Source organism: Lepidochelys kempii, chromosome 4, assembly GCF_965140285.1.
Source record: "Lepidochelys kempii isolate rLepKem1 chromosome 4, rLepKem1.hap1, whole genome shotgun sequence".
Taxonomy (NCBI): domain Eukaryota; kingdom Metazoa; phylum Chordata; order Testudines; family Cheloniidae; genus Lepidochelys; species Lepidochelys kempii.
In genome coordinates this window covers 30,592,557-30,618,780 of record NC_136383.1, presented here as the reverse complement: position 1 = coordinate 30,618,780, position 26,224 = coordinate 30,592,557, and the positions used below count along the sequence as shown (strand labels likewise).

General features: G+C 39.5%; 1 protein-coding gene across 1 annotated transcript in view; it reads left to right on the top strand.

Annotated features, from left to right (window-relative positions):
• Positions 1-344: 344 nt before the first annotated feature.
• DKK2 (dickkopf Wnt signaling pathway inhibitor 2) overlaps positions 345-26,224 on the top strand; it is a 57,159-nt gene continuing 31,279 nt past the window's right edge. The window contains exon 1 of the mRNA XM_073340041.1: positions 345-1,093. Coding sequence (XP_073196142.1) covers positions 836-1,093 — 258 coding nt within the window. The 5' untranslated portion in view covers positions 345-835. The remainder of the gene's footprint in view (positions 1,094-26,224) is intronic.

Sequence of the window (26,224 nt, the reverse complement as noted above, 5' to 3'; positions counted from 1 at the left end):
TTTCACTCTTTGTCACTCTGAACTGGGGGCGGAGGAAAGAGAAATCCATTGTGGAAAGCTATAAAAAGTAAAGGGGGCAGTGGGAGACGAGAGCAAAGTGAGAGACTGTCAGAGAACAGTGAGTGTGTAGAGATCTGTGCTAAGGAGTTTGTCAGTGAGTTTGTCTAGATGTCTGTCTGTTTCTGCCTGTGTGATCCTTACTCCAGGTCTTCAGTCCCCAGGACTCGCCTTGTCTGCCGGATGCCTGGAGCCCCTCACCCCAGCACCAGCTCGTCTGTAGGAGGAGAACGTGTCCTTTTCACAAACACTGGCTACAGAGACTGAGGCAAAAGAAAGAAAGAAGAAGGGAGGGGAATAAAAAGGAGGGAGAGAGAAACAAAACTAATCCCAGCCCTTGACAGTGCTGCTTGGATTGGATCTGGTTTGAGTTTTCTCCCTGCTGACTTGTGTAGCAAGAGAGGAGGAGTGGGGGGAAATAAGTAACTGACTCTTCGTCTGAAGTTTGAGCAAACCTGCAGGGTGACTCCACTGGTGGGAAGCTTTCCTGGGTGCAATTGCCTCAGTTTATTGCTCCCAGTCACTAAAAAAATTTCCTGAACTTCTCAAGAATCTGGAGAAAAAAGCCGTCACTTCACTTGATCTGAATGTTGCTCATTTCTTTTAGACTGTACTTTTTTTAGGGGATTCTTTTTCCTGTCTCTCCCAGGACAGCAGTTTCCTGAGCGTGTGGCATTGAAATCTATTGAGTTGTTTTGTTAACAAACTTTGGGAGAATTTTTTTTTCTTTTTATCCCTCTGCTGTTTTTTAAATCCCTTTTTTGGTGGGGAGGGGGAGATGATGCTGCTGATATGGAATAAGTGCTCCTGCTGTCTCCTCTTACTAGCTGTGATCCTGATGGTGGAGAGCTCCCAGCTAGACAGCTCCAGCTCCAAGGTGAACTCGATCAAGTCCACCCTGATGGGGGAGGCTCCAACGCAGGCAACCAACAGATCTGCAGGCATCCACCAGGGACTGGCACTTGGGAGCAGTAAGAAGGGCAAAATCCAAGGGCAGATGGGAAAACCTCCAAAGCACCATCATCGGCAAGGAGAGGTAGGACACAGTTCATATACACATCTCTTTTTCTCTCCCTAATGTGTAAATGATGATTTTTTATGTGATCTCTCTCCCTCCCTACTTCACATAGGTCTAAAATTCAACTTTATTATATTTAAAAAAGTCAGATTTGTAGTTCCTCTCTTCTTGACAGAGCTTTCCTTCCAAAATGAAATGAATTCACTTCTCCAAGACTCTCAAAGACAACACTGTTTTTAGAGGAGTAGATGTAAGGGGGATTGATATGGTTTTAAACCTTAAGAAAAATAAAGTATCAAAAATTGACTGAGGGAGTCAGTAATCTTAAACGATTGCCTTGTGCATTTCTCTGCTGGATTTGCTCATAAAGATGGCTGGAAATAAAACCATTATTAATAATAATATTAATAATGATAATAAAATGATTTAATGAATAAAGGATGTAGCTGCTTGCTATTTATTTTAGTTAGTCAAGTTTGAACAGAAGTCAAATTAGAGCTCAAAGTGAAAACGATGTTGCTAGTGATAAAATGAAACCCTTCATAAAAATCACAAGTAGGAGACTGAGCAGGAGAAATCCTCTTGTGTGAAAGTGTACTAATGAGGGTCAGAAGGCTTGCTAGTCTAATATTTTAGCAAAATTCTTGCGCATAGTTTTGTGCTGAGAGTGAAGTAGGAAAAGATTTGCATATTTCACTCTGGGACACCCAACAATGTTTGCAGATGTTTTCTTTGGTCATGGCCATGCTAGGCTGGGGTCAGAATGACAGCCCTCAGGATGGGGAGGGCAAAGTTGAGCTGAAATAAAAAGGAGTTACAGTTAAAGTAGGAAGGGAACCTGATTTGGCTGTGAACAACAACTCCTTCCTCCCCCTGCTTTGGAGATTATATATATATATATACACACACACACACATCTGACTGAAACATTTCTGCATTCATGTTTCCTGGAAGGCAAATGATAAAGTAGCGTTTTAAGTCATCAGCCCTCTATCATCTCTTAGGTCTCCACTTGAATGGCACATTATAGTGATTGTATAAATGACATAGCTAGAACATGCATTATTCTGCTTTGGAAAATATTGGTTTTCATACAATCAGACACTAGTAGCACCTCCAGATACAGCTGCTTTTCATAAGCAACAGACAGTGTTGCGGCAAGGGAGCTGCCAACATTCAGGCACTCAGTATGTTTCCTTTCCAGTGCTGAAGGGTCCCTGTCCTGTTCACATCTTTCTTTAAAGCAAGAAAGAAGCTGCAAATTCAAGTGATTCATTGAATTCATTGAATTATTTCACTGCAGCTTCCTAATAACTGGATGTAGCTATTTTGTTCTGAGTGCATGCAAAACTAGCAATATGTGATTAGGGTTTTATTTTAAGCTAATTATATGATTTTTGAATCTCTGTAGCTTCTCTTCTCAGACCCCACAATTGTTTTATAATTCACACAGAATTCCTTACCTCTGAGCAAAAGTTTAATAGCAGGTGCTGTAGCAAAGTCTCATATTACTAAGATTATTGCATTCTTTTACTACTTTTACATTTACTAGGAAACAATGGAGTATGGCTTATAACTCGCCATTGACAAAATAAAGGAGCAATGTACATTTTTATTCATTCGCCTTGCTTTCTTCACTGTGTTTAATCACAAAGTCAAATTTTGCCACCCATGCTTGCACCCCATAATATCTTGCTCTCTGAGCAGTCCCTTAATTTCTGTGCTGCTGCTCCCACAGTAATGTACTATACAACAAGAGTATGGAAGACAGAATCTGGCTATTTGGTATTAACATGGCCATCCTTATTCAGGATAAGATGTCTTTAGCGCTAAAGACATGATGTTGATACAATTCACTTAATCCCAGTGAAGTCAGTGGAACTACTCAGGAGTAAGATTTACAGGAGTGGGCCCTTATTTGCTAATTTGAACTATTCATTAATTTATAATGGCTCTCACTCACTAGCACGAATTAATGATGCTCTACTGCAAAGCACACTGAGACATCTATATATAATTATAAATGTCCTTAGTGGGAAAGAAGATGCCACTTAGTTTACAGATCCTGTTTTCATATAATTTGCACTACAAATATCACTTCAGCCAAAATCCTGCTCAGTTTACTAGTGTGAATAGTGTCAATATTTAATGGATTACATGGCTGAGAAAGGCAAACAAGATTTAGCTCAAGGAGCCCCATTCCTGCACTCTTTACTCAGGAAAAACTCCCATTAGAATCAATGGCTGTTTATCCTGAGCAGGGAATACAGGATTGGCTCCTGTTGAGAGGGTAATGTATTCATTATATTCTCATTAATGAAGCTTCATCTTCATTTGTGGCTACATTGTTAGGTGTGGGGTTGGATAGCCATGAAAATAGCTGAGATTTACAACCAATAATTCTTAGACATTATTTTTCTCTCATTCTTTAAGATAATTAACACAACACTTCAGTAAAAAAAAAACAACAAATCTTGTCATGATCATTTTTTGTTGACATGTATGGTTTCAGAGTTGGTAAGCTGCTGAATTTCTAAACAGTGGTATCGTATATCACAAACCAATTAAGACATTTTAATAATTTTCATAAAATAGAGCTTTATTAAATTAGTACTCTTCCTTGATTTGTTTAGACAATCGGACATTGTAGTGGGAACTTGATATGTATGTTAAAAGAGCATCGCTTCCTACATCTTTCTCGTTGATGTTTTTTCCATAGCGGGATTGTTAGTCTGATAAAAATAGCAGTACCTTTTAATACCAAAGAAATAAAATGTTGAGACTTCTATTTTACGTAGAAATAGAAAATGGCTTTCCTAATAATTAGGGCATAAAGTGGGGAAAAAAAACTAATAAAATTTACCTTCAGAGCTAAACTGAAGTCAACAGAACTCTTCCAGCTAAGAATTTGGTTCATGCTGAACAAGAGAACGATAGCCAACAATTAGTTGTTTGTGGGTGGGTATGTGGTTTTGTGTTAGACCAGTATGCTGTTGGTGCATTTCTTACATTTATTTACATCCTATGATGATCTGCGACATCAAGATTACGGTTGACTCTAATTTAGTCAATTAAAGAAATGGATATTAATTCATGATTTCTCTGGAATATTGATATGTTTTCTCTAGCAATTGACACTTCATAATGCTTTCATTTTGAAAGGGATGATCTTGCACATCCTTCTCAGGCAAAGCTCCTATTGAAGTCCATGGGAATATTTGTATGAGTAAAGCAAGCAGAATCTGGTCTCGGATTACATTTACGCAGCAACTAAATACCTACAGCTGGCCTGGGTTCGCTGACTTGGGCTCGCAGGGCTTCGGCTGCGGGGTTGTAAAATTGCGGTATAGATGTTCGGGCTCGGCTAGATCTCTTGCTCTGGACCCCAGGAACGAGGAGGATCCCAGAGCCTGGGCTCCAGCCTGAGACAGCAATTTTTATCCTGCACAGCAAAGCCCTGAGAGCCCACGTCAGCTGACCCAGGCCAGTCCTGGGTATGCCTCAGGTCTTTTACTCCAGCGTAGACATACGCATACAGGGGCAATCAGGAGGAATACGATTTTGAATACTACTTGAACACAAGTATGCCTATACAATAAGCATTATTTCTTTAAAAATAGCCATAACATAATTTAGCAGTTTTTCAATAGCCAAGAGCAAGTATTCATAGAATTGCTAAATTATTTGGATTTTGGCTGTCCCTTCATCCCTGTCACTCCTTCTCATTTTATGGTTGTTTATCCACTTCTACAAAAATGTAAAATGTACTAGCAGTCACACTAGGGAAAATATATACACCTATGGGGCCATACACGCCTCCATTTACTCAGTAAGGGCCTGATTCTGTGTTACTGACTCACATAAGTAATCCCACAAGGAAAGGTGGCAGAATCAGGCCCCAGGTTAGTTGTTGCTCCATGAGGCTCAGTGAAATCAATGGACTCTTTTCCTGAGCAGGAATAGTGTAAGAATGTGCTATTCTAAGAGGGCCTTGACATGCCATCACCTCCTCTCACTTTTCTTTTTAATTTTGATTTAGATGTGTGAATTCTAGGAACAGCTACTATTTTGGCCTCTTGAGAGAGTGATTATGGATTTAGAATCTTTAAAAACAAAACAAAGAAACCATTTAAGGTTAATGAAAAATGCCAGATTAGCAGTACTGCCAATTGAATTTCTAGCCACGTATCATGCGTAGTTTACACAGTGGCCGGGCAAGCTTTCCTTTGTCCCCCACTGTTCTAAAATTATCACTTCTATGGGCAAAATTCTTACTCCTGGTTGAAAGTAATGAAGATTCCCTTGAATTCAGTGAGACTATTTGTATGCTGCCTCCATACCTCACTTCACCACAATTTGCATTTACCCCTCTGTTTTTTGGAGACTCTCCACTCTCTGTGCTTCAGCCTTGCTGAGTACTACCCACTACTGTAGGTAAAGGTCCTTCCCGTCTTCTGACTCTATCCTCTCTGCTGTGCTCTATCCACCTACTAGCTCCAACTACTTTCCTTTATTAATGCATAGGTCTTAGTAGCCCCGCCCCAACTTTTCCCTAACCCCAGCTACAGGTCCCTCCTTCCTTCCTACTTCTACCGAGTCCAGTCACTTCCCCCACTGCAGATGGCCAAAAGAGCAGATGCTGAGAAGCTGAACTGGATCGCCGTTCTTCAATGGACCTAACCTTTTGTGGTGGTGGTGGTGGGAGTTGTTGAGGGAGTGGGCAATAGCTCTGAGCTGGGGAAGAGAAAAGAACCAAGGGGTTAAGAGGTTAGAGGAAAGAGCAAGTGAGAAACTGAGAGGGTAAAAAAGGCTAGTTAAGGGAGAAACAGGCGAGGAAAGTGGAGAAGAGGTTGAAACCAAGCAAACCTTTGAGTTCAGATGGTGGGTTTTTTGTGTGTGTTTTGACTATATAAGCATTATGTGAGCTGAATCAAAATGGCAGAGCTTTGCATACCTCTAATATTCACCAGCTCATTTACATACTAGTGTTTCCCAACTGGACATAATTACCAGCATTAACACTGTGACATCCTAGAAAATGCTAAGATGAGATTTTTTTTTAGTAGCAGGCAAGTAAAACAGCATGAGATTCAGTAATTGACCACAGTATCCTAAGAACACAGCAATAAAAGGTACCAAACACACCAAAAATGTAACCACAGTCTCTTGAATTGCTAACAAGCAAGACAGCACCAATTATTTAACCACAGGATCAAGAATAATTTAACTACAGTACCCAGAACTATATCCAGCCACAATAATTTTATGTAAGTAACCAGAATTGCTAGCATCTATAAAGGCCACCAAAAAAATTATTATTTGCCCTCCTCTTTAGCTGTCTGGAATCTGGACACTTAGATTGTTAGCAATCTTGTTAAGTGGCTGAGGAAACTTTCTTTCTTTTCCTGTTAGAGAACTGGGCGGGAATTATTTCCTTTCAGTGTCTCACTTTGAGTCCACTTTAATGTTTTTTCTTAACATCTTACTATTTTATGGGAGTTCTTCTCTAAATTATTTATATTACAATTTATGACTGTTCATATAACAGTAGCATCTAGAGGCCTTCAGCTGAAATTGGAGTGCCACTGTGCTAGAAGCTGTATAAACACATCTCAAAGGCTATCCCTATCCTGAAGATCTAACAGTCTCAGTAGACTACACAGACAAATGGTGGAGAAAGCATTTGATAACATTTTTTCCCTCTGAAAATGGTTTTTTAGCATCTACCTGAGCTCAGTTAAGCTGAAGCTTTGTATGTGCAAATGATGTACAGTTTTAATTTTAGATAAAACTAAGCATTTGTGTCTGGCCGTATGCTACATCTCTATCATATTCTGTTAGTTGATTAAGCATTCTGGGTCTTATTACTGACTGCCTTACAACTACGCATCCCAGGACATATAGTACAGTAGGTATTTAATTCTGCCCAAAAGGGGCCCCTTGAAACCAGTTCCTGAGTTTGTTTTTTCATGTGTCCCTTTATTATTTTAAGCTTTGCCACATCAAGAATTAAGGTTTTATCCAAAAGATTTTTTTTTTAAAGGCAGAGGCCTGGCCTCCTCTGTGTGGACATTAAAGATCTCTGGCCAGATCCCAGGGCACTCTTTATAAGTAGGCTTTGCCCTGGTGACCTTCACCAAACTTTCCTGATCCCACAGTAAGTGTACCATTTGGTTGATGCTTTACATGCCTAATACTGTGCTTCATGTCCATGGCAGAAGTGTCAGATGTGTAGAGATTGTAAATTGTCTAAGGATCCTTAAGCATGAAAGGAACTATCGAAGAAAGTAAAGTCCTGTGTACATTTAAACTGTTAATCCTAAAGCCTCATGGGGTCCTTTGAAAATTCTTTAAGGGCTAGATTGTGCCTTTGGCACCCTTCAATTGAAGCTAGCTTCACTGAGCTGTGACTCCAGTGACATGGAAAGCCCCACACAGCAGCCAAAGTCCTTAGGAGAAAAACTTTCATAATTTTGTTCCAGGTGATGTTTTGTCTGCAAAATTTGCCTTTAACTTTTACAGTGAAAACATGAAGTTTCATGTCTTCACTGCAGATCCATCCTTGATCAAAAATTGGCTTAATTTTCCTCAATGACACCTGCTTTGAACGAAATTTTATTAGGTCTGTAGATTGCAATTTACTTACACGATTAACTCAAAAAAATGAACTGCAATTTAAAAAAATTAATTGTGATTAATTGCACAGTTAAACAATGGAATACCAATTGAAATGTATTACATATTTTTGGATATTCTACATTTTCAAATATGTTGATGGCTATTACAACACAGAATACAAAGTGTACAGTGCTTACTTTATATTTATCACTTTTACAGTGCAAATATTTGTAATAAAAAGAAATAGTATTTTTCAATTCCCCTCATACAAGTACTGTAGTGCAATCTCGTCATCGTGAAAGTATAACTTACAAACGTAGATTTTTGTTACATAACTGCACTCAAAAACAACACAGTGTAAAACTTTAGCGCCTATAAGTCCAGTCAGTCCTACTTCTTGTTCAGCTAATTGCTAAAACAAACAAGTTTGTTTACATTTACAGGAGATACTGCTGACTGCTTCTTATTTACAATGTCACCTGAAAGTGAGAACAGGCTAACACGGCACTTTTGTAGCCAGCATTGCAAGGTATTTACATGTCAGATGCTAAACATTCATATGCTAAACATTCATATGTCCCTTCATGCTTTGGCCACTATTCCAGAGGACATGCTTCCACGCTGACGATGCTTGTTAAAAAAAAAAATAGTGTTAATTACATTTGTGACTGAAGTCTTTGGGGGCGAATTGTAGTCTCCTGTTCGTTTTTTTTTACCCACATTCTGCCATATACTTCATGTTATAGCAGTCTTGGATGATGACCCAGCACACTTTTTAAGAACACTTTCATAGCAGATTTAACAAAATGCAAAGAAGGTACCAATGTGAGATTTCTAAGGATAGATACAGCACTTGACCCAAGGCTTAAGAATCTGAAGTGCCTTCCAAAATCTGAGAGGGACGAGGTGTGGAGAATGCTTTCAGATGTCTTAAAAGAGCAACACTCCGATATGGAAACTACAGAACCTGAACTACCAGAAAAGAAAATCAACCTTCTGCTGGTGGCATCTGATTCAGATGATGGAAATGAACGTGTCAGGCTGCTCTGCTTTGGATCGTTCTCAAGCAGAACCCATCATCGGCATGGACACCATGTCTTCTGGAGTGGTGGTTGAAGCATGAAGGGACATATGAATCTTTAATGATCAGGCACGTAAATATCTTGCGATGCCAGCTACAACAGTGACTTGTGAACACCTGTTCTCACTTTCAGGTGACATTGTAAACAAGACGTGGGCAGCATTATTTCCTGCAAATTGTAACCGAACTTGTTTGTCTGAGCGATTTGGCTGAAGTAGGACTGAGTGGACTTGTAGGTTCTAAAGTTTTACATAGTTTTATTTTTAATACAGGTTTTTTGTACATAATTCTACATTTGTAAGTTCAACTTTGTTTTTTACAGTGCAAATATTTGTAATAAATATAAAGTGAGCACCTTACATTTTATATTCTGTGTTGTAATTGAAATTACTACATTTGAAAATGTAGAAAGCATCCAAAATATTTAAATAAATGGTATTCTATTGTTTAACCGTGCAATTAATCAGAATTTTTTTTAATCACTTGACAGCCCTAAATGTTCTCTCTTTGCTGCAAATAAAGATCCACTTTCCCTCAAAATTTCATGAAAACAGAGCCGTTTTCAAAATGAAACTTGAAAACAATGACATTTCAGGTTTTCAGCTTCACAGTGAAAATTCCACACAGCTCTAGAACTAGCTACAAAAATTCATGTTACAAATACACAATGTGTCCTTACATTCTACCTTGGGGAAGGAGACATAAATGGACATATACAATTATACCAAATGGCCGAAGTACAAATCAACAGTGATTTCATAGTTATGGTTCTCACAATAATCATTGTTCTTGTGGCAAGCCCCATACCCATCTATGATTTATTAGTTCCTTTAGGCAAATAGACACAGAAGTCATTGATTCTGAAATAAGCATATCTAAAATCATGAATGAAAATAAAAAGCTTCCTCATTTAACAACTGCTTTGGACTTCCTATGAGTAAAGACTGGAGGAAAGGAAGATAACATTGTTTAAGCCCTTTGTCAAGAAATCACTTAAGCACTTGCTTCAGTCCCATGGGATTTGCCTTCACTCTTTGATATGATAGTGTTCATATGACAGTTATTAATCTTTGAAAACTGCACTTTGCACATATGTAGTGCAAATAGTACAACTTTTAATACATTTTAGCACATGACAAAGGTGGACTGTTCTGCAAATGCTCAGGGTATGAGGTGTTACTCAACTCCACAGGAATTCTGCTTCATTCTCTCCACATAATGTAAGTGTTAACCAGGCTGTGTATGTTTTTACAAGTAGACACATCAGTCCAGTGAATGAAAGTATAGGCTTCAGTTCCATGCACTTTATAAAGTTTGCATTGAATGAGCCAGTCGTCTGCAGGGCTTGTGACTGCCGAACTGACATTTTGACTTTTTTTTTAAGTAGGGATATTTTTAAATGGAATGATAAAGAATACCAGTGGGGTGGGTGTGTATGTGTGTGTATATATATGTATATACATACTCTGACCTGCAGTAGCCAGCTTACATCCCTAAAACCTCATATTCATCCATGCTGTTTCCTGTATATCATTAGGACCACAACCCTGGAAGTAACAAACTTTATGGGAAAAGATTCCTTAGATGATGCTCTTTTTGACACAGAATTCTGAGCAGGGTAATCTCCAGACACCCTTCTTTTAATACATCATGTTAGACTTTGACGGTTTCCCCAATTCTTTTCAGTTTAATGAAATTCCCAAAGAAACTAAAATTACATGGGTTGAACGGACTGCACAAATCTCATCTGCCACTTGTCTTCTCCTCTTCTGGGTTGAAGATTGGGGAGAACATGCCAGTTTCTATCCAGCTTCTCTTCATTATGGGGATAGGGAAATGAAGAGGCTCTCACATTTTCTCTTGACAGAGTGGTGAAAGGCATGTTATTAGAAAAGCTAGTTTCCCTCCCACTTCTCTTCATGTGGGGGGAAGACTCCATGGAGTAAATATTGAGCCAAGATCATCATGTTTCCTCTCTTCATAATGGGTAGAATCAGGCTTAGTAAATCTGCTGTTCCCTCCTCACCCACCTCTCTACAGACTGCTTCTCTTCATGAGAGTAGTGCTAAACGAATTGGCGGCTGTGATTGCAGAGCCATTGGCCATTATCTTTGAAAACTCGTGGCGAACGGGGGAAGTCCCGGATGACTGGAAAAAGGCTAATGTAGTGCCCATCTTTAAAAAAGGGAAGAAGGAGGATCCTGGGAACTACAGGCCAGTCAGCCTCACCTCAGTCCCTGGAAAAATCATGGAGCAGGTCCTCAAAGAATCAATCCTGAAGCACTTACATGAGAGGAAAGTGATCAGGAACAGTCAGCATGGATTCACCAAGGGAAGGTCATGCCTGACTAATCTAATCGCCTTCTATGATGAGATTACTGGCTCTGTGGATGAAGGGAAAGCAGTGGATATATTGTTTCTTGACATTAGCAAAGCTTTTGACACGGTCTCCCACAGTATTCTTGTCAGCAAGCTAAAGAAGTATGGGCTGGATGAATGCACTATAAGGTGGGTAGAAAGTTGGCTAGATTGTCAGGCTCAACGGGTAGTGATCAATGGCTCCATGTCTAGTTGGCAGCCGGTGTCAAGTGGAGTGTTCCAGGGGTCGGTCCTGGGGCAGGTTTTGTTCAATATCTTCATAAATGATCTGGAGGATGGTGTGGATTGCACTCTCAGTAAATTTGCGGATGATACTAAACTGGGAGGAGTGGTAGATACGCTGGAGGGGAGGGATAGGATACAGAGGGACCTAGAAAAATTGGAGGATTGGGCCAAAAGAACTCTGATGAGGTTCAATAAGGATAAGTGCAGGGTCCTGCACTTAGGACGGAAGAACCCAATGCACCTCTACAGACTAGGGACCGAATGGCTAGGCAGCAGTTCTGCGGAAAAGGACCTAGGGGTGATAGTGTACAAGAAGCTGGATATGAGTCAGCAGTGTGCCCTTGTTGCCAAGAAGGCCAATGGCATTTTGGGATGTATAAGTAGGGGCATAGCGAGCAGATCGAGGGACGTGATTGCTCCCCTCTATTCGACATTGGTGAGGCCTCATCTGGAGTACTGTGTCCAGTTTTGGGCCCCACACTACAAGAAGGATGTGGATAAATTGGAGAGAGTCCAGCGAAGGGCAACAAAAATGATTAGGGGTCTGGAACACATGACTTATGAGGAGAGGCTGAGGGAACTGGGATTGTTTAGTCTGCAGAAGAGAAGAATGAGGGAGGATTTGATAGCTGCTTTCAACTACCTGAGAGGTGGTTCCAGAGAGGATGGTTCTAGACTATTCTCAGTGGTAGAAGAGGACAGGACAAGGAGTAATGATCTCAAGTTGCAGTGGGGGAGGTTTAGATTGGATATTAGGAAAAACTTTTTCACTAGGAGGGTGGTGAAACACTGGAATGCGTTACCTAGGGAGGTGGTAGAATCTCCTTCCTTAGAAGTTTTTAAGGTCAGGCTTGACAAAGCCCTGGCTGGGATGATTTAATTGGGGATTGGTCCTGCTTTGAGCAGGGGGGTTGGACTAGATGACCTCCTGAGGTCCCTTCCAACCCTGATATTCTATGATTCTATGATCAGATGGAGAGAATCTGGTGTCAGTCCAGTCTTCTTTAGGGGGAGTGGCTCTGAGGACAGGACTGTGAGTTTACTCTCCTCCTGGTTCTCCTTCTTGTGGAAGTGTAAATGATTAGATAGTGGATTCTGCCTTCTTTCCAATTGGGCAAAGGGGTTAGGTTTTGGGAGGTCATTCACATGCATTTCCTTCACATGAAGAGTCAGTGCCCCATCCATCTCTCAGAGGGGAGATGATAGCTCATGGAGTGAGGAGAGAGTTGTCCCTTGGATAGGGGGATCTTGCAAGGAAGGATGCTTGTCTCATGTACGGAAGGGAGCACACTGAAGTGACTTAGAGAGGGGAAGAGTAAATTGTGCATTGCAAAGGAGGTAACCCACATGGGAACTGTGTACTTCACCAGTGGAAGAGGTCTCTGTCTTGGGTCAGAAAATACATTCACCCCAATTATGTATCTGGGGCATGGTTATAGGGTGACATACATGAGAGGCAGGCCTCTTGCAGGAGAAAGAAGGTAGTATTGGTAGAGATAAATAGTATTAAACAAGGTCATTCAGAAGTAAACAGACCAACTTCATTGTACTACTGTACGTGAGGTCATATTAGTTATTTGTGAATATGTGGTTGGCCACTAAGTAGAAGTAGCAATTACTCTGGAATCCTAGACGTTTCCACATTTTAGCACAGACAGTCTGAAAAGCCATATTGGAGTGGTATGCAGTGTTGGTGAAGCTGTGTGGGTCCCAGGATATTAGAAATATGGTGAGAGCTAATATTTTTTTTTTATTGGACCAACTTCTGTTGGTGGTTGAGACAAGCTTTCAAACTTACACAGAGCTGTTCTTCAGGTCTGTGTAAACTTGAAAGCTTGTCTCTCTCACCAACAGAAGTTGGTCCAATAAAATATATTACCTCACCCATCTGGTCTCTCTCGTATTGGAGTTTTGTCATTCTTTCTCTTCAGTTTATCACCCAGTCAGGGCGCAGGAATGATACTATGAGTTTTACGTAACCAAACACATGGTGCAGAATGAAGTAAACAGTTTGTGATCAGCTAATGGAGCTGAAATTGTTCATCCAGACTACTGAATGAATACTTATGAATAACAAACAAATTAGTAGCAATCAGGATCAGTTTATGAATGACTCAAAGAATATTATTCACCATGAAATAACTCAGCCAGCTCTTGTGAGGGAGCCAAGACTGGGCAACACATGGGAGTTGTATCTGTATGGAAACAGTGCATTCTGATGTCTCTGGAAGGGGCCAGGGAAAAAAGGTGGGCTGCTATTCTCTCTCCCAACAAACTCCAAAGCAGAGCTGGGTGGCATACACAACATCATGTGCATCTTGTTAAGGATAATGTGTTCACTGAGGCCAAAGTTCTGTCAAAACTTATTTTTAAAAATCCACTTTTAATATAAAGTTTTAGTGGAAGGGTTAAACTGTTTAACTTGGTAAAAATGTATCTGCAATTGTTTAAATTAATACAGTGCTTTCAAAATGCTTTTCAGGAATGCTTGTAAATTTCTGTGCTTGCTTTTTTTTTCCCCCTCTCCCTATTGCTATCTTCCAGAACCCCCTTCACAAGGAAATGGCTTTTTAACAAGAAGAATCCTCTTGAAATTACATTTCCAAGGGGGTCCTTGCCACAGCAGCTGCAACAAATTGCAACTGAACTTTAGTCTCCGTTGGTTCTCGTTGTTAAAAGGATAGGTGACCAAACAAATATTTGTATTATAACTTATTTATTAAGCAATGTTTTGCACGATGCCAAATTAATTGTCTAACCAGAAAATCAAGCTTTCTGCACAAAAATAAGTATTTCCAAGCCCTTACACCAGTGTTTGAATTGAAGGGACCTGAGTAAATATTCCTGACACTAATTTTATTTGGTTCTGTTTGATTTAGGTTCTTATATCATGGCCATCAATTACTGTGGCATCTGAGTGCCTTTCCGTGGCCAGATTCCCATACCCATACTCATGCTGGTGCAGCATCTTATTCCTTGAGTATTTCCATCCATTTCGGAGGGGCGGGGGCTGTCTGAGAGGTAAGATACAACTCCGCATGAGTAAGGGTGGCACAAACCGTCCCAGAGTGAGGAAACTAAACAAAAGACTGTCTATCATTCAGCTCCCCACTGCTGAACCATCCCAGCCAGGGAAAATTATAAGAGCAAGATGCTTCTGAAAAGCAATGCTTTTACCTTTGGGATACCAAATTACATTAAATGGGAAGCATTTTCAGAACACTTTTTCCAGGATCCCCTACAAAAGTTTTATGCCTTGTCTTCGTGTTGCTCTGTTAGAATACTTACATGGAAATTTTCTTCCTTTTTGAGCTTCCCAGAACACTTTGCATTCACAAGCTAATTAAGCCTCACAAATGCCTGTGAGAGGGGTAACCCCCATTGTTCCCATTATGCAGATGGGAGAGAGCCTTAATCTTATTGACCCTCCGTTTCCCCATATGTACTTTAGTTTCTTCCCAGGGATGTTGTAAGAGTACATTTTTATGAGGACTAGATACTGGCATTTAGATTCTGCCCTATTCATGTCTGTCACATTGCCCTAGGGGACCTCAAGAAAATACTGTGGAAAACCTTGGATTGATACAGGCTGATTCCCCAGTGCTCCTAGCCAGTTCTGTTACCTGGTGTGTGGATAGAGCCATGGCAGAGCCTGCTTCTCCTCCCTGCTACCACCCCCACCCCACCTGCCCCCAATTTTGGGGCAATTTACATATATGAGTCACAAGGCAGGAACAACCCCTGTGCTTCCCTAAGGCATGTGATTGACTTGGCCCTTGCACGGAGTGCACAAGGGATGGGGGAGAAGAGCGCTTGCTAGAACTAGGGACCATGTGAACTATAAACATTTGACTTGCTCAAAGGGATAAAAGGTACCACATATGACAAAGCATTATTATTGTTTCAGGTGGAGCTGTGGATATGTAAAACTCTCAAAATGACTTATTTAGTTGCCTAAATCCACATAAGTGTCTAACATTAGGCACCCAAGTTTGAAACTGTTGGTCTAGTTACCATCCTCCCCATGTCAGTAGCAAAGCCAGAAATAACCCCCCAAATTGCTGCACAGCTGTTGCCGGTCAGAATTTAATTGGCAGAACTGTATATGAAGGAAGCCTACATTTTATATACCTAAATCTGTTTCACACTTTAAAATAAAATATATAATCCTAAATTAAAAGACAACATAATAAATATAGAACAATATAAGAGTTTTCTTTATCACTGGATTACAGTTCAAAAATAGGAGAAACAAACTATGGAATGCTGAGGGGCAGACAGTTTCTGGTGGTTAAAGAAGGAATGAGTAGGTAAGGCTCCTGGGTTCTTTTTCCCACTCAGCTCTTTTTTGCTGTGAAACTTTAGGTATATCAGGAAATCATGCTTTGTCTCAGTTTACTCCTCTGTAAAATGGATATAATCATTTATACTTGGCAGAGATGTTGTAAGGCTTAATTAATATTTGTAATGTGCTTGTAGAGACTCATGGGAAAGGCACCTTGTAAATAGAAAGTCTTATTTTGAAATGTACATTAATTGCTTTACTGAAGACAGCTAAATAGGAGTTTACACACCATAATTCAAAACTAGAGATTCCCATTAACAGTGGGGAAGTTTTTAATCTGTATCCAAACTTTGCAGCTCAGGCCCATCTCTACTTGCAACATGTTTGCTTTAAAAATAATGCTCTTATGATATTACAGTGAAATGGACAAGTGCCTTTGTATAAACACTGTTCTCATTAGTTATCAATGAGGGATTGATAGGAGAGTCTTTAACAGAGGCAGACATGTGCATTGCAGGTGTGAAGGGAATGCTCAAACTGTTTATGAGCACACAAGTCCTATGAACAAAAAGGGCTGAAAAGGATGTTGTAATTTTAAGGGGAAATATGTTTTAAGGGCCCATTAAAAATAAAGTGAAAAGGGAATAGCAAATGAGCTGCAGATTGTCTCTGTAACAGGGATTGTCATTAAGAAAATCCTTTATTATTTTAAACAGACATGTGCTAGAGAGAGGTCAAAATAGTTTAGATACCATTGGACACTGGGGTATCCACTAAGTCATTCAGCCTGTTGTCTGAACTGAAGCAGTTACTCATAACATTCCCATTGAAATAAACAGAGACAGTGTAAGATAATACTGTCCTAACACTTCTAAACTGTGTGTGTGTATATACATACATATATATTTATATATACACATAAAAAATGGGATCCAACATACAAACAGGTACCCAGAGGTACATAGTCTCCACATATAGGGTGAAACCCTGGCCACATTGAAGTCAATGGGAATTTTGCCATTGACTTCAGTGAGCCCAGGATTTCACCCCTGACATTTGGCCTCATTTAAAAAAAAGCAAAAGCAGGCATAATGCTTCCAGGCATAAAAGTAAATGTCAAGAAATTAAGGTAAATTTCTGATATTTGAAGAATTTCGGATATGTTCACCCTGATTACAGTTTACTTTCACAATATGTTTCACCACAAATATTTGGCAGAGCAAAATAACCCAGACATTTCCTTCTTCCTTCCTGTCTGTCTCAAGTGCCCTACGTAACAGTGTTTTAAGGTTTACCCTTAATCATAACCCTAAAGGGATCATTAGGTCTGGCAAGAAAGATGACCCTGCAAATGGCAGAGTATAACCACAGTGAACCAAAACATTTTTATCTCTGGAAAACTGTTTGCCACAACTCTACAAAATACTAATGTCAATGGAACCAGAATGCAGATGCTAAAACTAATAATGAGGGCCTTAATTTAGCAAGTGTAAAGTTAAGCATTTGCCTAACTTTAAGCATGACCATAGTCTCACTTACTTCAGTGGGAATATTCATTTGCTTGGAGTTAGGCATGTTCTCAAGTACTTTGCTGAACTGAAGCCTAGGATGTTGGTATCCTGTTATATGAATATTTTGATATCAAGTCCATTTGGGGCCTGCTCTCACTTCCATTGAAATCAATGACAAAACTCTCATGGACTTGATATCAAAATATGGACCTCAGTAGGGGCTTGTTATCCAAAGAGGCTGCTTAGCTCCTAAATGAGATAAGATTACTGCAGGGGATGGGAAAAATGAGCATGGCTCAAAAAAAAAAATCAGTGGAAAGAGAGAGAAACAGAGTAATAGGTTTAGGGCCAAATTTGCAGAAGTGTACAGCACACACAGCTGGGACTGGGTCTTCAGAAGAGTTCTGCTCCTCTGTAGGCAGTTAAGGAAATGATAAGATTTTCAAAAGCACTCAGATTTTCAAGTCATTCAACGATGGGAGCTGTAGTCTTTTAAAAATCTCTCCCTGCAACTTCCTGTGATGTTCGCTGTAAGTAGTGAAGCTCTTCCTCCCAAAAAATTCCCGTAATAATTTCTGATTACAGGTGAGGATAAATAAACTTTCACAAAATAAAAAGATCATAAACAGGTCCTGTAACTTTCATTCCGAGAATGCACAGTAAATTATTTGCTGCTCTGAGATGCAGCTATTAAGCCTTTTTTTGCCCCCAGAAAAGATTTCACATTCTTTGTGCGGCTCTTGCAGCCCTTCTATGTACATAACTCCCTTTGAAGTCATTCAGAGTTCTCCATGGACAATAGCTGCAAAATCAGGCCTTACAGCAGAATAAGCATAGCTTACTTATATGTAAATAGTAGAGGTGGTTAGCACTTTCCCCTGTTTTTGATGACCCAACCAGTAGCTATGAAACATTTTTGAGGAAATGTTTGTAAAGTAGTACACATTTCATTCACCCATTCACTGACTACCATATTAGTGCAAATTATGTTTCTTTACCACTTCTCTTTTGCAACCAGTTTGTCCCCAATATAAAGGTTACACCATTGTTTAATTCACTGCTTAATTTGACCCAGATACTCCCTGGGTGTTGCACCCACTTAACCCAGGGATGAATTTGGGTCATTATCCCATTTTTCAGAGGGAAGAAAAGAGAGACTGAGAACAGAGGCCAGATAGCAATTCAGTATCAGAGTCAGGAATAGAACTCAAGGGGGCTTTCTTCCAGACTCATATTAAATTTACTAGATGAGGGACTGAGGGAACCTAATAAAAGTTACTTTGTATTTTAAATGAGGTCTTTGCCCATTTTGATGTTGACTCAGGTAAGTCCCCTTCCAACACTGTGTGCAGGCAAGAGATTGCATGTGATCTGAAAAATATTGTGTTCCCTTTGCACCCTCTCCCAGCTGCAGTTTCCTGTTACACGTTACTTAATAAATATATTTAATAATAAAAATATTTCCCCCCCTTTGCCTTACCCTTCCAGCTGTAAACTCCCACCCTGTTTGGAGCCATGATGAATACATATGTTTAAAATATTAAAAGCAAAACAAAAAATAATCTTCTGCCCCCCGTCTTCTACCTCCCAGCAGCCGTTTCTCAGCCCCATGGCAGTTTCTCAGCCCTTAGATTGCAGAAATACTTCATTGAGAAGTCCAAACTGTACCAGTGCTTCTCCCAAGTTGACTGCTGTTGCTTCCGTACACTGCTTCCAACTGCTTCCAAAATAAACCAGCTGTGAAAAATGATGAAGACAATGAGTCAAAGGGAGCCTGATGGAGCAGTTTAAACTGGGTGCAAGTGTAATGGGAAAACTGATTTGAAAGTAATCCTCTAATGAGCCTGGCTGTATTTTTGTCACAGGCTCTGACAAATGTGACAAAACCCATGACTTCTAGGTTGTTTGATCAAAATCCATGATGTCTGTCACCCCATCTGGCTTGCTTTGAAGACATTAAGCTCTGGGTTCCCCGCCCCCACAGCACAGTGAAGAGCATGCCAGCTGGCTTAGCAGACCAACCAGCCATTTGTTGGGGCTCTGCTCCAGAGCACGTCGAACACTCTGTGACTTGGTGATTTACCTGGTGATTATTAGAAGGCTCTCAGAATAATCCATGATTCTTGATAAAAAGTGACAGAAACATATATACAGTCTTCTCTATGGCATAGATTTAAAGGAGCTTGTCTCCAGAACTGGACTGTCTAGTGAATGGCTCCTAGCAGCCCTACTTTTACCATGTGCTGAAACACTGACAAATGATGTGTGTGTTTTCTGCTGCTTTTTCATTAAATGTATTGATGACCATAGCTTAACTCCCTCTTCTCTCCCCGCCCCCCCCCCGAGCCTTCCTTTTCACTGGCATGCCATACCATATGGACACAGACTAAGATTTAACAAAATGGGTGCCTAAATTTAGGTTCATAAGTCCATATTGGGGCAACTAAATAAGTGGCCTGATTTTCAAAATGAGCTCCCTGCAGCTTCCAGTGACTTCAGTGTTTTTTTAGGTGCCTAGCTAAGGACTTAGGAGCCTAAGGCTATGTCTACACTACAGTGGAGATCTTGCAGTGGCACGGCTGTACCGCTGCTGCTGCGCTGCTGTAAGGTCTCCCATGTAGCCGCTCTATGGTGATGCAAGAGACCTCTCCTACTGCCGGCATAATTAAACCACCACCGCCAACAAGTGGCGGTAGCTGTGTTGGTGGGAGAGCATCTTCCGCCAACATACCACTGTCCACACTGGTGTTTTTGTTGGTGAAACTTTTATGTCTGTCAGGGGGTGGTTTTTTTCAGCCCCCCGACCGTCAAAAGTTTTACCGACAAAAGTACTAGTGTAAACAAAGCCTAACTTCAGGCACCTGTGTTCAAAATCTCAGCCATACATCAGCACTCACCATGAGAGCCTCAGAAGCAACATTTACTAAGTTCTTTTCTTGTGATGAGTTATACTAAACTGAGCTACAGAATGGCTTGGGGGCGTGAGAGTTCTAACTGTAAAATACTAAGGACATCACATTATCTCCACAGTAAGATGGGACACTGTTAGCTGCAGGGGCATATCAAAGCTGGATCTTATCTGACTGTGCAGCCCAGCCCAAAATGGTGCAGATGGAACTATGAGTGAGAGTCAGTAGCCCGCAGTAGCTCAGCCCACAGCTGATTGTTGCTGGCCGACTGCAGGCCGGGCTGCCTGGGAGACAGATCAAGGACTCAGAAGTGGGAGGAAGACAAAAATCCATCTCAGAGATATGGGGGTAGCTTAGAAGAGACGTCTGTCTGGGGTGGGAACCAGAATTCTTATGGATTCAGGCTCCATTTAGCCTTCATCCAGTCCAATTAGCTGTGTGGGTCATTTCTCATTTTTGAAGGGATTTCTTGCTTTTGCTCTCAATGGATTTTTAAATCTATAGATCTATAAATGTACAGTTCCAAATAAGAACAGTGGCCTAAACCTATCCTCGTGTAACTCCACTGTCTTCAGTGGTGTTACACAAGGGATGAATATGGCCCAGTATTTTTTTAAAAAGTCACAATTGTTGCCAAATAAATTACAAAATTAGTCTGCTGGCTATTTTCACTGACCAAGGCCACGGAATCGCAGTCAGGAGGTGAGGCATTCAAGAAAAATAGCACCAGTGACAGGCCCATTAAATCCATTATCCTATGTCAAACCCTTTTCCCTCTTTGCACTAGTTAGCAAATTAAAATGATGGAGTTGGTTTGAATTTTCAGGATTTTGTGTGGATCAGAGATTGGCTTGAATACCTCAATATGGCAGTTTGCGTGGGGTGCACATGAAGAAAGTAAACACAATTCCAACTGGTGAGCAAAGGAAATAGCCACATTTGAAAAACAAATAAATTTCTAAAAAGGGTCTCCTTTAGTTATATCTAATACAGTGAAACTTGCACCAAGGGCCTGTTTTAAGTGATCACTTTAAAAGTAGCACTTTAACTAAAGACCACTTGACTAGGCATTTAATGTCTGCTGGTCTCTTAGGTGAGCTGTTAAGATAGATTTTACTATATTAATTCCAGTAATTGGTTATGTTATCCTTACCTGATGTTCTTCAGCAACGCAAACAATTATCACCCAGTAAGATTGCATGTACTGTAACACTATACATATTATACTATACCTTGCTATTTCCATGTGTATTATATATATATTATAATATTGTAAGCAATCTTCTTGTTCTCACGGTAGTGCCTAGAGGCCTCCACTTAGGTTGGGGCCCTATTGTGCCATGAAGAGTTTACATTCCAAAGCCCATTGAAGAATTTGAGACTCCTTCCATTGATTTCAGTGGGCTCTGGATAAGGCCCAAATAAACTAGACAGACAAAGAGTGAGAGAAAGGAAGTATTGTCATCATTTTACCCATGGGGAACTGAGGCACAGAAATACTAAGTGACTTACCTGAGGTTACACAGGAAATTGGTTACAGACCCAGCAGATAAACCACATTTCTTGAGTTGTAGTCCAGTGTTTTAACCACAAGACCATCTTTCCTCTCAGTTCTAGACATAAGGAGATATGCTACTATATAATAGTGATTTTACATCTCCAGACAGCTAGTGTATTATGGCTGCAATTTTTTTCTGCATGACAATTATGGGATTTTTTTTTTCTTTTTTGGATATGAAATAAATATTAGGAGGATAATAAAAGAGAAGATCAAACTGGAGAGATATAGGAAAAGACTGGAGTAGAATCAGAGAGGATTCAAGTGAAAAAATATACAGAAAATGAGCTGTTTGAAAATTATTTGTATGCATTTTTTTAACAGTGCGATTTTTCCTAAATGATCGACTTATATTTTTGGATTTTTCTATGGGAAAACAAAACCAAATATAATTTCAATTTTTGAACCCATTTTTGTCAAACCTCTCCCCCCCGAACACCACCACCACCACCATTTTAAAACAAAGATTTAGTTTTCAAATACCAAAACCCCCGTAGTTTAACCAAAAACAAAAAGTTGTAACTGAAAAATTTTACTGCAAATTTCAGTTTTCAGACCAGAAAAATTCAACCAAAATGAAAATTTTCCACACAAATTTATTGTGATTCAAAGCCATTTTCATCAACAAAATGTTTTGATGGAAAACTTTTGCCCTCATCTACTACCTATAGCCTTGTAAATCACCCTATAGAATTCTGTAGGAAGAATATCATTCTTCTCTGTTAACTATGTGGTATATTATGGATTAAAAATATTGTAGAAAGAGTATCACTTTGTATTTACTTTCTAATCAATTCCCTAGTCCTGCTGTACATGCACAATTAACATTCTCCATCTTGTCAGTTTGGCTCAAGCCACAATAGAGAATCCAACATGTATCCTGAATAATTTTTGAAATGTCCATGCAATAGCTGTGATCAATCCGAAGCGGGTGAGCATCAATTTGAGGAGGATCAGAGCAATAGTTTGAGCCCTAAGTGTGTGCAAAACACATGATAAGAACCATAAAATTTTCATATCACATGATATTTTTAGATGGGGGCTATGTCTCAGGAACCCTCTGCTCAGACCTCAAATTTGGACCCTAACCCTACCATGGGCCCCAGAAAGTACAGCAATTTTCAAGACAATCTGAATAAGTATGTGGATTTAAACAGTAAGCTAGTCTCAACTTTTATATTATTATAGTGCTATGCTACCACACTGTTATAATTTTATTGTATGGAGGGCAGTTCTGTCCCTTATACAAAAACACCATTTTTTTTTAAAAAAGTGCCATTATAAGGCAGCTGTTGATGCTGATTTCAATTAACTTATATTTTAAGTATTAGGGGATAGTTTAATTCATTGCTACTGCTATTGTTCCTTTTAAAAAAGTATGACGTGATTTAATAGGCAAACAAGGAGTTTGTTAATTTTTTCCTTGTCTACAGAGATGTGCATGTTGTATAACCCTTGAGGATTTTTCCACTTTAACCCCGTTTCCTCACATTAACACTCTCCCCGTGTGTTACCACTGCCTCTCTAAGCAAGATATCCTTTGCATCCCATTGACAATACAGCACCAGGACAGACTGCTGTTCCGTGACACAAGGCTCTTCTTTTCCACTAGGGCCTGAGTGGATATTTTGACTCCACAGATTTCAAACCTCTGTCACCCCAGGACTTGGAATCAAATTCAGGATTCCTCTGTCACAGGATGCATTGGAATGAACTGGAGAGAGTTGAGAAACTATGTGGGACTTGTATTGCTTTCTGAGAAGTAAATCTAGTTACAACCTCTACATAGCCCTTCACTAGAGTACCACGCCTGAGCAAGGAACTCCAGCTAACGTTTTCAAAAGCACCCAAGTCCCGTTTTCAAAAGTGAGGTAGGCACGTAGGAGTCTAAATCACACTGACTTTCAATTAGACTTGGGTTTCTAAGTGCCTAACTGCCTTTTCAGAATGGAAGTTAGGCTTACAAGTCATTTTAGAAAATTTTACCCTCATTCTTGCCTTAACATCCATAAAGACACACATATTTGCTGACCAGTTGCTTTTTTGGCAGTATAAGTCACTTAACCTTTAAATCAGAAGCATGTGATTACTCCTCTAGCAGACAAAGATTTTCCATCAACTTTTTGAAGAGAATAAAAACCTAAATAAATAACCTCCAAGGTTGAAAAGAATCTATACACCAAAGATTGGTAAAGTCATTCCACAGTAAAATAAATGTTCAGCAAAGGGATCTTTCATTTGAAAATTGGATCCAGATTTTGCATACTGGGAAGGGTGAGCAACTCTGTCAAACGCAGGAGCAGCACTCTAGGTCTGCAAGCAGCATTGTCACAAAGTGATACTGAGTGTTCTGAACATGCAGCAACCCAGTCCTGAAAAAATTAAGCAATCTGTTTGTATATCAAAATTGTGGTATTATATAAAATATAGCGTCTTCCAGCTAGTTCAGAATGATATAATTCAGGACAGATTTATTTGGCAACACATGGTTTTGAAATTGAAGATTTCTTTGCTTTGAAGAAAGATGGAAAAGTCATTATGGACCAAGTGCATAAAATTAAGCACGCAATGAGATTTTCATGAAATCAGACATTCTGTTCCCTGTGTATCTTTTATTCTAACATCACTTTTGCTTCACTGAATTCACTATTTTATTTCTTGTAAATTGAATTTTCAATTTGAAAAGCATTTGCAATTTCAAGTTGAAAAGCATTTGCAATTTCAATTTGAAAAGCATTTGCAATTTCAAGTTGAAAAGCATTTGCTTCTAAAAGGAATCCAAGCTTCTTTATACTAATTACTATTCCTGACATAGTATCCAGTCTAGAGAAAAGGAAGGAAATGTAGAGTGTTCTTTTATAACTGTAAAACCAAATGTAGTGGATAATAAACAATTAAAAACCAATGGTAAACCAGGTGCAGGAAGAACATTCAAGCACACGTATCTATTTTAAAGCTATGTATCCATATATCTAAATTGCCAAAAACAAAGTTACATTATTGAAAATCCAAGAATCTGATTCCTTCTGATTTATGCCAGTTTCATTCCAGTGTGAGTCTACTGATTTCAAAAGCGTAATTCTCAGTTTATACCACGTAAGTGAAAAATGGTTGAATATGAGCAAACAAATATACATTTGGAATTAGTGAAATTCCTAAGAACTGAACCCAAGCCTTGATGCTTCAGATTGAGGTGAATTACATATTGAAATAGAGTTAGCAAATGTTCATTTAAACTGCAGAATGATAGATAGAAGAGGAGACAAATAAATTCCTGATTAGAAAAGTATTCAATGTTTATGAAGAGGGAGAAAATAACTTAAGAGTAGGCGTGAGGGGAGAATTTTCCCACTACAGTAACTCACCTTTTTTTCAGTCTAAATTCTTTTGTATTAATAATGACACATGCACCATAATTTCAGCCAAAGAATTTACATTTTATCTGGCTTACAAAACTGTAATCCTAGTATGTAAGTAGATCTACATCGTTTGATTTTAATTGGCTTACAAGGTGATTAAGAAATTTGTCTGAGCTCCCTGTTGAGACATATTTCACTTACCAATATGTTGTACTTTTAATATTGTATTTCAAAATATCTTTGGAAGGGAATTTAGAACTTTAGCATTATAATACAACTATATTCTGAATAGGACTTTGTAAAAATGGCATCCTGGGTTTTCATGTTTATTGTCTTTCAGTCACTCCATATAAAATGTGCTCAGTTTACAAATAAAGAGATGCTAAATCTAACTGCTGGAGCTTCACATTCACCCTGGGAACAGAAAGTCAAGCTGCATTCATTTTGGCTCACACATCATCACCAGTAATAAAGATTCTACAGTTGGAATTTGGTCAACAATTCTGTTGATGATGCACAAGTCGGAAGAGAATCCAGTTCACTCTATCTGTATCCAGCTGTATTGGCTCTGCTGAGCTAACAGGAGTAAAAAGTAGTAAAACATTTATTTTAGTCAGAAAAGTCCAGAATCCATATGATTCCAGACACAGGGAGCAGATCTACTGAGTATGCATCTGACACATCTATACAATCACTTGTCTCAGCAATCCACAGTTTCAGATAGGCAGACTGAATAGCACTGAAGTCTGTGTAGCAGAAAACAGTTGCTCCTCAGGTTGAAAATTTTTTAGCAATTACTTTTTCAACTCATGAGGCAATAGGTTTTCCTTTAAATTGAAAACTCCTGTTCTTATCATCCCTCTTTCAAATCCAAGAATGAAGCAAAACACCTCCCTTAAGCAACTATTTTTCTCTTTTGCTGGCTCTTCCATTTGATTTGTGCTGAACTGTTTGCCCAAAGTGGAGTTTCTGCTGGGCCCCAAGTAGCATCTTCAAGGCTATGAGGCATCCCAGGGTTTTCTTTGACAGCAGCAAAAGGTTTCCATATGAAGTGCCACTTACACCAGTATCCTCAGGGGTCAGAGGTCATGCTGCCATTTAGTCTCCTTTGAAGAACAACCGAAGCAGGAAAAGAAGATCTTGGGGCAACGCTGAGACAGAATATGCCTGTTACGGTACCTGTAGCTCAGCAGGCTATCTACTTCAGAGGAGCAAGACGAGCAC